This window comes from Procambarus clarkii, chromosome 90, assembly GCF_040958095.1.
Source record: "Procambarus clarkii isolate CNS0578487 chromosome 90, FALCON_Pclarkii_2.0, whole genome shotgun sequence".
NCBI lineage: Eukaryota > Metazoa > Arthropoda > Malacostraca > Decapoda > Cambaridae > Procambarus > Procambarus clarkii.
In genome coordinates this window covers 6782923-6796229 of record NC_091239.1, presented here as the reverse complement: position 1 = coordinate 6796229, position 13307 = coordinate 6782923, and the positions used below count along the sequence as shown (strand labels likewise).

At 45.8% G+C, this 13307-nt stretch overlaps 1 protein-coding gene across 1 annotated transcript in view; it reads left to right on the top strand.

The window, feature by feature from the left end:
• The window catches only part of LOC123746470 (solute carrier family 49 member 4), a 308306-nt gene that overhangs the window by 92956 nt on the left and 202043 nt on the right, over positions 1-13307 (top strand). The window contains exon 3 of the mRNA XM_069318233.1: positions 12668-12759. Within this exon, the coding sequence (XP_069174334.1) occupies positions 12668-12759 (92 nt within the window). The remainder of the gene's footprint in view (positions 1-12667; positions 12760-13307) is intronic.

The window sequence follows — 13307 nt, the reverse complement described above, 5'->3', positions numbered from 1 at the left end:
AAGCAGTTTCCCACCGCCGATTACAGTGGTAGGAGGAAGGCCACAGGGACACACTACGTTTGAAAGTACGCAGTTTGTTACTAACTACAGAGGACCAACAACCCTGCCAACAAGCAAGGATGGAGGAATGAATTACAGGATAAAAGTCGGAATAAGGAATACCTTTACGGGAGATGGGACAAGAACGGATAGTTTCCCTAGCGGCATCCGCACGCTCATTTAAAGAAACGCCAATATGGCTGGGAACCCAGCAAAACTCTACTGATTTAAATTTACTAGAAATAAGAAACAGCCAACTTTGAATCTCAACGACCACCGGATGCACAGGATTAAAGGACCCTAGAGCCATGAGGGCACTACAAAAGTCAACTACAACCACAAACAAGGAATGACAATGAGAAAGCAAGAGACGGAGAGCATAGAGAATAGCATAAAGTTCTGCAGTGAAGACACTAGCCTCCGAAGGGAGGCGATACATATAAGTGCGGTTGTGAAATACAACAGAGTAGCTCACATCGTTCGCAGACTTAGCCCCATCGGTGAAGACTGGAATAGAGTGGGAGTGCGAAGAAAAGTGCTCAAGGAAGAGGCGTTTCAGAATCGTAGAAGGAGTAAAGGCTTTAGTGATACGAGTCAAGGACGTACAAAACTTGGGAAGGGGGACTCTTCACGGAGGCAAGGAAGGAATAATACAAGGAGAAACATTAGAAATATGAACAGAAAGAGAATCCTGTAAGCGAGATAGCCGGACAGAAAGAGTGAGACGATGAAGAGGAACAGGAGCTACAGGAGGGGTAAAAGTTAAAGCACGACGGAGGCGAGAGGAAGGATGTTGTAAGGACCGCGCAAGATAGCGAAGACAGAAGCGATTACGGCGGTCCTGGAGAGAGAGGAAGCCAGTGTCAACATACAAACTGAGGGCGGGAGTCGAACGAAAGGCACCAGAGCTGAGACGCAACTTAGTATGGTGCAAAGCATCAAGACGGTGAAGAGTAGAAGGAGAAGCAGAAGAGTATGCAGGGCAACCTTAATCGAGTTTATACAGGACGAGAGAGGAGTGCAAATGGAGGAGCGTGCGCCTATCCGCTCCCCAAGAAGTATGGGACAGAACCTTTAGGAGGTTAAGGGCCTTAGAGCATTCAACTCGGAGGTAAGAGATATGGGCTGACCAAGACAAACGAGTGTCAAAGATTAACCCCGAAAGCTTAGCGGAATCCCTGTACACAAGGGGATGACCATAAAGCGACAAAGAGGGACTAAGAACCACATGCTTCCGAGTAAAAGTCATAGCACAAGTCTTAGACATAGAGAACTTGAAGCCATGATCAGTGGCCCAAGACGACACGGCATCAATCGCAAGTTGAAGTTGCCGTTGAAGGAGAAGCAAATCATCACCCTGACAGCAAAGGGTAAGATCATCAACATAGAGAGCGGAGAAGACGCCTGAAGGAAGAGCGGAAAGAAGACCATTGAGGGCAACTAGAAAAAGAGTAGTGCTCAGAACACTACCCTGGGGTACACCCTCATGCTGCCAAAATGGGGCCGAGAGAGTGGTAGCAAGCCGCACACGAAAGGAACGATGAGAGAGGAAACTCTGGAGGAAGAGAGGGAGATTCCCATGAAGGCCAAAAGAATGAAATTGAGACAGAATATGATACCGCCAGTCGTCGGTACCGATATGTCGTAAGCCTTTTCCAGGTCAAAAAGGACGGCAACAACGGAGGTCTTTGCAGCAAAAGTAGTACGAATACAGACCTCCAAGTTCACCAGGACATCCGTTGTGCTGCGGCACTTGCGAAAACCAAATTGAGAAAGAGAGAGGTGGTGATAGTGTTCTAAGAACCACATCAAACGAACGTTAACCATACTTTCAAAGCACTTGCAGACACAACTCGTGAGGGCAATAGGGCGGAAGTCCTTTGGGGATGACCCGAGAGACCCTGGTTTCCGAGCAGGGAGGACAACAGCATCGAACCAGTCTTCAGGGACTGAGGCCGTATTCCAGACCCGATTGTACAGATTCAGTAAATACTGAGACGTGCACGGAGGGAGATGGCGAAGCATTTCATAATGAATGCCATCGGAGTCCGCCGCTGTAGAACCGCAGAGGGCCAGGGCAGACTGAAGCTCAGAGAGAGAGAAGGGATCATTATAGGGAAGGCGAAGATAAGTACAGAAATTTAAAGGACGAGATTCAAGAATAGGCTTACGAAGAAGGAAGGATTGGGGAAGATGTGAACCAGAACTAGCAGATGAAAAATGGGAACCCAGTTCACTCGCGATCCGCAACGGGGATCACGGACGCGAAGGACCGGCGAGACATCGGGAACGAACTTACCCGCAATCTTGTGGATACGCGTCCAGACCAGTGGCAGAGGAGTTTCGGACGTAACAGTGTAGACATAAGACATCCAGCGAGCACGGTTAGCCGCACGGATTGCCGGCGGCGATGCATGCTTACAGCAGACAGCCCGAGCACAGTCCACATTCCACCAGGGAATGCAATTCCGCGTTCCCCGAGAGGAAGAGCGAGGAATAGAGCGGAATGCGGCGTCAAAGACAGTGTCATGAAAAAAAGGAGGGCACGAGGGAGAGGCAGAATGGAGAGGTCAGAAATAGTAGCATGGAGAGTAAACAGGCGCTAGTCAGCCTCGGCAAACTGCCACCTATGGAAGGAGAGAGAAGGGTGAAAAGAGAAAAAAGTAACAAGGATAGGAAAATGGTCACTGCCATGGAGATCATCAAGGACCCGCCACCCGAAATCTAAGGAAAGGGATGACGAGCACAGAGAAAAACCGAGTCAGGAAAGGGGGGAAGTCCGAGAGTTCAAATGAGTGAGCTCACCAGAATTATGAAGGGACAGGGAAGAAGAGAGGATGAAAAGTTCAAGGGGGCGACCCCGGGTGTTTGTCAGCACATCACCCCAAAGGGCATGACGACAATTGAAATCACCCAGCAGGAGCACAGGCTGCGGCAAGGAGTCTAGGTGGTGTTTAAGATCGGGAAGAGAAAGTGGGACTGTGGGGCGGGAGATAAATGGAACAAACTGTGTACCATCTACGCACAAAGACACGGCCAGCAGAACAGTGGAGAGGCGAGGAAAAAAGTAAGGGGGACAAAGGGAACATCTGAGCGAATCAAGAAAGCAGAAGAATTATGGGCCGGGAGGGGAGAGAAAATAATAGCACGGAAGCGACCAGGACGAGCACCAAGCATCGGCTCCTGGAGACAGACCCAAAGGTGCGAAAACTGTGAAATTAAAAGTTGGAGGTCAAGGATATTGGCGTAATATCCACGGATGTTTCATTAAAGAATAGACATCGGCAAAAAGAGAGAGGAGAGCAACAGAGAGCAAAGAAGAAACAAAGGTGAAAAAGAAACACAGCACGTTAAAGAAGCACAGGGTCAGGATCAGGGTCAGCGAAGTCAGGGTTAGGAGGCATGGGTAAACTGAGTAAAGAAGGAGGGAAAGAAGCGGGAGGACTGACCAGAGGTGGACGAGCAGAGTCTGGAGGAGAAGGAGGAGGAAGAGGAGGGGCAGAAAGAGGGAAGTGCACCTCAGCAAGGGCAGTAACCGAGATGGAACCGGGGGCTAAATAAACCCCCACAGTAGGAACAGGGGGCTCCACCACCGAAGCGGGAGGGGAAGGAACGATAGAATCAGAGATAGGGGGCGAAGAAAAAAGTGAAGCCTTCTTACTTACCGGGGAGGAGGAAGGAGAGGAGTCAGGTTTCCGCTTCTGACTCAAAGAGACAGGCGTCCCAGCAGCAATGTACTAGGCAACAGACTCCAGTGTCTCAATAGGAGAAGAAGAGCGAGAGCGAACAACACGTTCACCAGGAGAGCGATGGATATCGGCCCGCACAGTCAGGCGGCGTGGAGAGCCAAGAGAGAGAGGAGAATGACGGGAAGGAGGACCAAAGAGAGAGGAGAAAGATGACACAGGAGACATGACAGACTGGCTAGAAAGAAGGGGTGCCCTAGAAAGAGAACCAGGAGGGGGACCCTCCGGGACAGAACGGAGGGAAACAGGGGAGGTGGTGGTGGGCGTGTCTGGGTCTAAGGCTTGGAAACGGTTGTGAGACTGAGGAAGGTGGGAAGGATGAGGAGAGGAAGAGCGCTCTACGCGAGCATAGGAGACGCCAGCGAAAGAGGGGAGACGATGAACTTGGCGCTGAGCCTCAGGAAAAGACAAACGGTCCCGGTGCTTCAAGTTGAGGACAGCCGCCTCAAGTTTGTAACGTATACACGCACAGAAGAAGGTAGGGTGGGCCTCACCGCAATTGAGGCAGCGGGCCTGGGGAAAAGTGCACTCAAACTTAGAGTGACCCTCGCCTCCACACAAGGGACAGAGAGAAACAGGACTAGAGCATTTGAGGGCACCATGCCCAAGCCTCCAACACTTATTGCAGAGCCGAGATGGAATATACTCCTGAACGGAGTATCTGGCACCAGCTAGAATGACAGAGGACGGAAGGGCCCTACCATCAAAGGTAACCTTCACAACCCAAAGGGGCCGACGGCGATGACCACGAGGGGGACGAGTAAACGTATCCACCTGGAGGACAGAATGACCCTGGGCCTCGAGGATATACTTGATATCCTCGTGGCAATCCTTTAGATTCCGAACACCAGTCGCAACATGGTGCGGGAAGAGAACAGTGCCAACACTGGCATTCAACCGAGCGTTCTTTGAGACCCGAACAGGGGTTTCGCCAAGGCAGGATAAGGCGGCCAAGTGGGTGGCCGCATCCTGAGAAGGAGCAGCAACGGCACCGGTACCAAGACGGGTGGGGTTGAAGGTAACGGAGGTATATGCGGAATCGACAAGATGCCTATGAAGGGAAAAATCGTCAGAAGGAGTTGAATCTAAAGGATGGAGGTCAAAGTACTTAGTCCACGTAGCAGGACCAAACAAAGCATGGAACGAATTAGTATGGGAAGGGAGCATACGAGAGCGGCCGTGGCAGGGACGGCGATGAGAACCTTTAGAGAGAGACGGGTCAAAAGGCGCGATAGTCACAATAAGAGATGGAACCGTGCAAGGGGACGAGGCGGTCATCACAGCAGGCTTGGGGCTCGACCCAACCACAGAGAAGGGAGAGGAGCAGGGAGGATGAGTCCGGTCTGGGCCTAAGTCGGGACCTGTAGTTGGGGCTACAGATCCCGGTCTTCCAGGACGGTCCGACTCAGGGGCCTGGTCGCCCACCCCATGAGCCTGGGTAAGAGAAGTCGAGTCGTTATCCATGCAGCAAACCAATATCCAAAGAATGGGACCTGGAACCAAGGGACACCACCTACCAGGGCATCCCGGGAGGCCGAGCGCGGGCCAGTGCAGGAACGGTGCGTCGTCCCCAGCGGTGCTCCTCCTTTTCAACAGGGGAGTCCTACTACATCGTCCATTCTCCCATACTGGTGCTAAGACCCCATTCCCCCTATCGCCCCAGCCTGGACACCCAACCATCCACTCAGGGCGTCCCCTCACAGGCGACCCCTCCAGCGGGTGGTCCGATTACTCTCAAGGCCCTACGTGGTGCCCCTCAGCACGTACACCACCCAAAGAGAGGGCAGGAGAGGGGGGGGGGGCAAAGGCAACCCACACTGGTCCCAGGGAGGTGTACGTGAGTCCCTCACCACGGCAAGGAGGCACCACGGAGGGGTTGGACCTCATCTTGACAAACATAACCTCTCTACTTACCTCAGGGATAATCAATAAAAGGACCACATACCATAACCCTATATTTATTCTAACCAACAATAATAAGCCACCTTTAGACACAATGCAGATAAGCTTTAGGATACACAATGAGGGATCCATAAGCAACTTTATTACCGTTGCTGGTTACATCAACTGAGTGACTGAACTCGGTAATATAGAAAACATCAACCTAGCAGAGCATACATTTCATCACAATATCTGAGCCATTATAATACCCGTCGTTCAATGGTAACAAAACAAGTCACAACTAAAGGGATTAGCATCCCCCATGGCTTACTAATGGCATTCGTATATCTATCAGCAAAAACATGATTATGAGAAGAAATACAGGTTTGCTGTCATTTCCAAAGAAGCGTATATAACAAAGTCATCACTGCTATCTAACATTATTAAGAGAGCTAAACAAAACAACTATGAAAATAAATTTAATCAAATAAAGGAAAACATGAAAAAATATAGAGTGCTATTTCCCATATATTATGATCTAAGAACTTAATAAAGAACCCAATACTCCTAGCCAATGACAATGGAGTGCTCTCTGCCTATGACACTGTCATTAAGTGCATCACCCATGAAATAAATTTCTATTTGATATTCCAAGAGTGCGACGCAGGACATGTCTGAAAATGAAGGGTCACAAAATGTGGGCTGACCTGTATAATTACGTCAAAGATATTCCCTCTCTCAACCAGTCTAAAGGAGAAGCAAAGAAGCTTTTAACCAACTTAATATAACCTTTTTACTTTTTAAATGTCAACCTATGTTTTGTAGTTATCGGACATTAATTACTGAACCTGTACTGATATCTGATTTGAAAAAATTTAATAAAAAATTATATATCATTTTATTCTGCGAAAATTTCTATCTGTTGTTCTGTTGTAATTTTTGCTTTTTATATCATGTATTATTTGTAATTTTATGAATATTTTTCTACTTCAATTCATTATTGTATGTTTTTTTTATCTCATTTAGTTTTAGTGTTTTTAGCTCATTTTGTTTTCCACATTATGTCTGAAATGTTCGGCTTATTAGTGGATTTAGGTATCGTTCTTGCCTTACTTGTGAATACTACAATATTTTTTAATCCTGTATATGTATGTATGTGTGTGTTACGGCCACTATGGGTCGCAACCGGGTTCTTTGATGGTAGAACCTAAATGATAGTATCCGACCCCAAGTCTGCAGTATGCTTTCAAGAAAGTGGCTATGTAGTGCATAAAAAAAGGAGGGGATGAACAAAACAATGTTCCTTTCGTTAATGTATTAAATATCTTTCCACCACCGTTACGTATATATATGTACACCGTCACCATAAATAATATATAAAGAACAGATAGACTATTTCTACACCTATGTACAATCTTTTCGCTCAGGATATCAAACGTGCTCACGTGCAGAGTTCAGCAAATGCCTGTATTTCTTCACTGTCCAGTAGCGTATCCAACCTTACTGGGAAGAACACCGGTGAGTTCACCTGTACGTGGGCGAGCCCACTGACAGTGTCATGAGGTGCCTGTACCCCAACGACCGCTTTCCAGCTACTCACTGGCAGAGTACCTCAGCCACACGCTGAGCGGGGGTCACAAACCAATACAGGGGTAGCGATCCTCTGGCAGTAGTCCCTAGCGACCAGATAGCAGAACTACTCAACAGGCACCTCCCTGTCGTCAGTCTCTCCCTTAAGCCAGTCCCAAAGGTACGCCGATCTTTTTAACACTAAAGCACTAGCTGCTACCACACTGCTTCATCGGCGGCGGCTTACTTGGTCGTTTCCAGGACCATGTTGGGAGACTGCGGACTGCCCAAGATGAACTGCCATCTCCAGTACCGCTGCCCCCAGACATCACCTCTGTGGACACAAAAACCTCATCAATGACCTTGCCGATACTGGTGAAACTAGGAAATACCACTAACCCACTGAGGAGTTGACATTGTGCTCTGTAGCACACACTAGGTGGCACAGGTCTTGATGCGTCACCTCACCAGAGGTCACTCACAACGACCCCTCTGGCCGACCAGGGGCAGGAAACTTTAGCCATTTGCAGGTACTAGATAACCACCACCAGATGGTATTGTCCGTATTATGTACTATTCCCGGGGAGTTTGGGTGCGGACTCTTAGATTGTGCTGGAGCTGCCACTGTACCCCCTGACAAGGGCGACGAGTCCGTAACAGTATGTATGCATGTATGTATGTATGTATGTCATATCAGAGGGGGGGGGGGGTTATACAATGAAACTCGGTTATTGGAACCCACCTGATACTAGCCTACCGTCGAACAGAGGCCCTGAATACTCTCTGACAGAAAAATGGCCGACCACGACAGCCACACTTTTGCTGCCGTTAATCGACCAACAATGGACACTGGCGTGGTTACAATTATTTGGGAGATTCGGGAGAAGGTGTCTGGTTCGGGAGAAGGGGTCAGTGTCACCTTTATTCAGGGGTACGGCTCACACTGCCTAGTTGTCATTACATACCTGCTCTCGAGCCGCTCTTACTCCCTGCACTCTCCTTACTGTGGGATGATCTCTCAATCCCTCTAAGTTAGTTATGGTCCACTATCATCCAAGTTATAGCCATGTCTTTCTCTCTCACTAGCTAGGAAGCCTGACCAGGACAGGAGTAAAAGCAAGCTAACATATGAGATATTTAATGCATAATATTATAGTTTTGTGGGTTGGTGGTGTTGTCGTCGTTGATCCTTCTCTACGGACAACCCAACCCACAACTCGGTAGAGTGCTTATACCTCTCTAGGAGATCACCCTTGGCGCTTCTGGCTCTTGGAGAGGGGCTCAACGTCACACGTTTAGGGGATGCGGCTCCAACACTTAGCCTCATTGTCACGTGTACACACCCACTCGAGCCGCTGTGACTCCCCACTCTCTCCTTAGGTGATATGATCTCCTCAATCCCCCTTGTACTTATTAGTATTACATTCTACCCTGTCAACAACAGTGGTTCTTGGTTCTTTCTCTCTCTCTCTCTCCTTCTGTACTATTTCATGGGAAGCCTCACTAGGACAAGGTCAAATACCAGCAAATTTGAATACATTTACTGGACAGAGCACATACACAATACATATACACATATAATAAGAATGAATCCTATACTCTATACTATTACAATCAGGTTGCTCTCCAACACAATCAGAACTCTATTATCAGTTTACCAAGTGGTATCCTATCTTCTGATTCACCACCTGATACTATCAACCTCCTTAAGTAGATCAAGTCTACATACACTGTTGCACTATCAGCAAGAGAATATATATATATATATATATATATATATATATATATATATATATATATATATATATATATATATATATATATATATATATATATATATATATATATATATATATGTCTATAAACGTGTACAAGGAAAATCAGCAGGTGAATGCACTAACATATATCAGAAGAAATGTTCCTTGATACACAACAATGATCAATCGATCACCCTATCAGTCCTAGAACACATACATCTGTAGGTAATCCAGCCTACGACTGTAACTCTAAACTTCAGTATAAAACACTCCTTGACATAAGAATGCAAACAATCACTCACCTCTCACTGCGTCTTGCACGCTAATGACAACCAAACACTATCAACTCCCTACAAGTAATCAACCAGAACTTCCCTTCCACCTATGGAAGTTCACTACCCTGATATTTTCAGGTTCTTCCGGGCTTAACTACCAGGATCCTCTGCAGCTCCTCCAGGCTGCTATCATGAAGTTTCCTTGAGCAACTACGGTGCTTCACCCTTCTGCTAGGTTCCTCCACAGCTCTCTTGGCTGCTACACCATGAAGTTCCCTCGAGCAACTATGGTGCTTCACCACCTCTACAGAAGCACGTGACACTCCTCTTCACTGCTTCTCCTCACAGCTCGAGGTCCTCTGCTCCACTACCTTGGAGTCTCATCAACTACTCCCTCTGTACTGGCTTCGAAGTTCTCAGAAACTTCTTCCCCAAAGACAAACCACAGATTATCTGGTCGAGGGCGCTCCTCCCTCTGACGAAGCCTGGTCAGGGCGATTCCACAGCCCACGAAAATGTCTCTGGGCAGCTTAATACTCTCCTCGTCGACCAGGACTTGAGACCACAACGTTCCCAGCTCGATTCTACAGCTGGCACGTCTACACACTTCTCTTCTCTTGGAGATATATCACTAGGGGTACCTTTCTGACAGGAGCTCAAACGGAGCACGGCTTTCCCCCTGCGATGTCTGGCCTCAAGTGAGGTCAAAGCCCTCCAGAAGCGAGCCTCACGCCTCCAGCAAAATATCCACATCTCCTAGCCAGTCATTTATCTATTTCCTTATTTACTGCCCATAATCTTAAACTGTTCATTGAATCCAACAAACTATTTTACATCTGTGTTATTGCCTCTATATTTCCTATTCTTTCTAGTTAGGTCAGGCTTGTTGAAAAACTCTCAAGGAGGAGACTCGTTTCTCCTGTTGGCTGAGATCATAACAATAAACACAAACAATATACATATACAAGAACAGTAATATTACTATGCAACTCCTCAGTCTGCTACCAACTGATAATACTCCAACATTCCCCTAAGTCTTCATCCTATAACCGTACTAAGTTGCTGCTCACTCCTCAGCTAACAATCTACTGCATCATTCACTGCTTTGGATTGAAATACAGGGTATAAAAATATTCATATATCTACAGTCATCAATCTCTCACCTCGCACTGCGCCTTTCACGCCAAAAAACGCAATCAAGCACACTCTCTTAAACCTCAATGTGTCCCAACGGTCCTCTGTTCTATTCCCCTAGGTCCGCTATCAAAGACACATGTCTGGGTCTCCAAAATCAGGTTAGGTACTCCATACAGTTCCTCCGATCTGCTGCATCTGAAGTCCTCGAATGTCAGTGAAGCTCTCTCACACACAGCTTCACACAAAAGACGTGTAGCTCCCTACACTACTTGTAGATTCACTATGTCCATGATGTTCCACTCCTCACTGGAAATCCTACTCCACCTTGCAGTTTAGCTCCTACTTTGTGGGAGCTAAACTTTGAGTGAGTTTCTGTTGAGGGAGTTCAACTGTTTTCTGAGTTCCAAAGTGGAGAGAGTTTTGTGAGTTTCAACTCACACTTGGAGTCAGCATACACACCTCCTCTGGTACGAAGTTCCTTCACTAACTTCTCCCACACAAAACTTTGCAGTTCTCCCACACAAACGTTGCAGTTCTCCCACACAAACCTGCTAATCCATCATCATGCCAAAATAAATGTTTTCCTAACAAAAAATAATTAAATGTATTCACAGAAAATAAAACTCCTCCATCTATCTCTTTAAATCTTTAATGTGTCTTCACGATGGGGCCCTACCCCATCTTGGACGGGTTCACCTGGAAACATGTCTTGATTTAGGGACTGTTCTGCCTCTGACGCTCCTGTTTCAATACACAGAGAGTAATCACACTAATGTGATATATCAATGATAAAATCCGTAGGAGCCGTGATGATCCTCATCACTGCTCTACAGATTTTCTAATTGATACATCACGTTAGTGTGATTATTATTAAAAATATTGTTACTATTTAGGATAAAAACCCACACTAATGTATTTATGTATTTTATGTAAAGATTTACACTAAGTCTTTCACACTCTCCTCAGTGCTTTATCAAGGTCTAAATATGTGGTTAGGATGAGACCTACATCTCAACACAACCAGTCCTTTTCGTCGTCGTCGCTTTTCGCTTGTCAGCGACTAATACCAGGTAGTAGTCGTTGGGATGTACAGTCGGAGTGACTCGCTTATTCTGACTTTATGAATGTTCAGGCGGAGTGGCTGGTTCGTTTTCGCTCCATGAGTGGTCAGGTGGAGTGACCGATTCATTTTCTCTCTATAAGCATTCAGGTGGAATACCTGGTTCATTTCCTCTCCATGAATGTTCTGGTGGAATGACTGGTTCATTCCTTCTCCAAAATGAAGGAAAAAGTGGTCAGGTGGAGTGACTGATTTATTTTCTCTCCGTGAGTGGTCAGGTGGAATAGCCAATTAATTTTCTCTCTGTGCAACCCGTCCTCTTAAAAATAACGTAAATTTTCGCTCGTATGCGCGCTATGGCCAAATTTGGACGTAATTTGAAATGAAATCGACTCACAAAAGTAACGTATTGTCCCATTTTCTGTTTGAGTTGTCCGGCTTACTCGGTAAGGTTAGAAGAGGACACTTTCAATTAACGTTTTTCATAACGTTTTGAAACTTTATGAGAATGTCCTGCCCACCTAACCTCTCAGAGGACCCTTAACTTACTGTTGTTGAAAAAAAATCCCAAATTTATTTTCATTTTCAAATTACGTCCACTTTCGGCCATACTGGTAAACGGCCAAAAGCGACGTTATTTGTAAGAGGACAGGTTGGAGTGTGAGCGTTCAGGTGGAATACCTGGTTCATTTCATCTCCCTGAATGTTCAGGTGGAATGACTGTTTCATTCCTACTCCAAAATGATGGAAAAAGTGTTCAAGTGGAGTAACTGGTTGATCTCTCTCCATGAGTGTTGAGTCAAGTGTAACTGGTCCATTCTCTCTTTCTCCGTGAGTGTTCAGTATGAGTGATTGGTTCATTACCTCTCCATGAATGTACAGGTGGAGTGACCAATTCAATTATTTATGGAATTATCAACTATTTCTCTATGCGAGTGGAGAGCTGATTTTGTTTAACAGTTGTTAATCAAGAAATGGTGATGTGTCAGGGAGAGTTTGTAAGTGTTGAATCATTTTAGAGAGTGTAACATTAGAATGTACATGTGATGGGCGTATGTGAAGAAAAAGCTTTTGAGGAGGATTTTTAAGAGAATGTTCATTGTTATTGTGTACTTTTTCATATATTTAATGTTATTCATTATTGCAGGATTTGTCCTGGGCACTGTTATTGGCTTAATACTGACTCAGAAATACATTTTACAGGAACAAAACGAGAAAACAAGGACGATGGAATGATGGTTTACCTGAGGCGTTTCTGGATTCTGGGAATATTTTCGTTCTTGTCATTGTTCCAGGTAAGTTTACCAAAATGCGTTTTACAGTTTTTGGCAAAGTTCCTGAAGGAGTTTACTAGTGTATGTTTTACTATTTCTAAATTATTCCAGATAAATTACGCAAGACATGTTTCAACGTTTCTGACAGGTAACTTACTATATTTTGCCAAGTTCAAGGTGAGTTCTCTAAAATGTCATTTACCATTTTTGGCCAAGTTCCTACTGAGTTCTCTAACAGTTGCATTCGATAAGTCACAATTACGTGGCTGAATGTAGGACAAAGGTAGTTTAGCGATGAATATTTGTTTTGGCAAATCCGTTTTAGGGTGTAATCGTGGTCGCATCGTGTCCATCTTCTGGGGATATGTAAATTTGTGGTATATGAGGTGTCTATTAGTGTCGCATGTCAGTTCATGGACTAACTTCCATGACATTTCCGTGAAGTTCAACGACGACTTCAAAGTCGTCGCTATGCTGCCATGCACTTTTAGGCTTAAATTGAAGTCGAAGAAAGCTTATTTTCGAGTAATATGTTAATAAAGTAAACGTCAGTGTCAGTTCTTGGATCC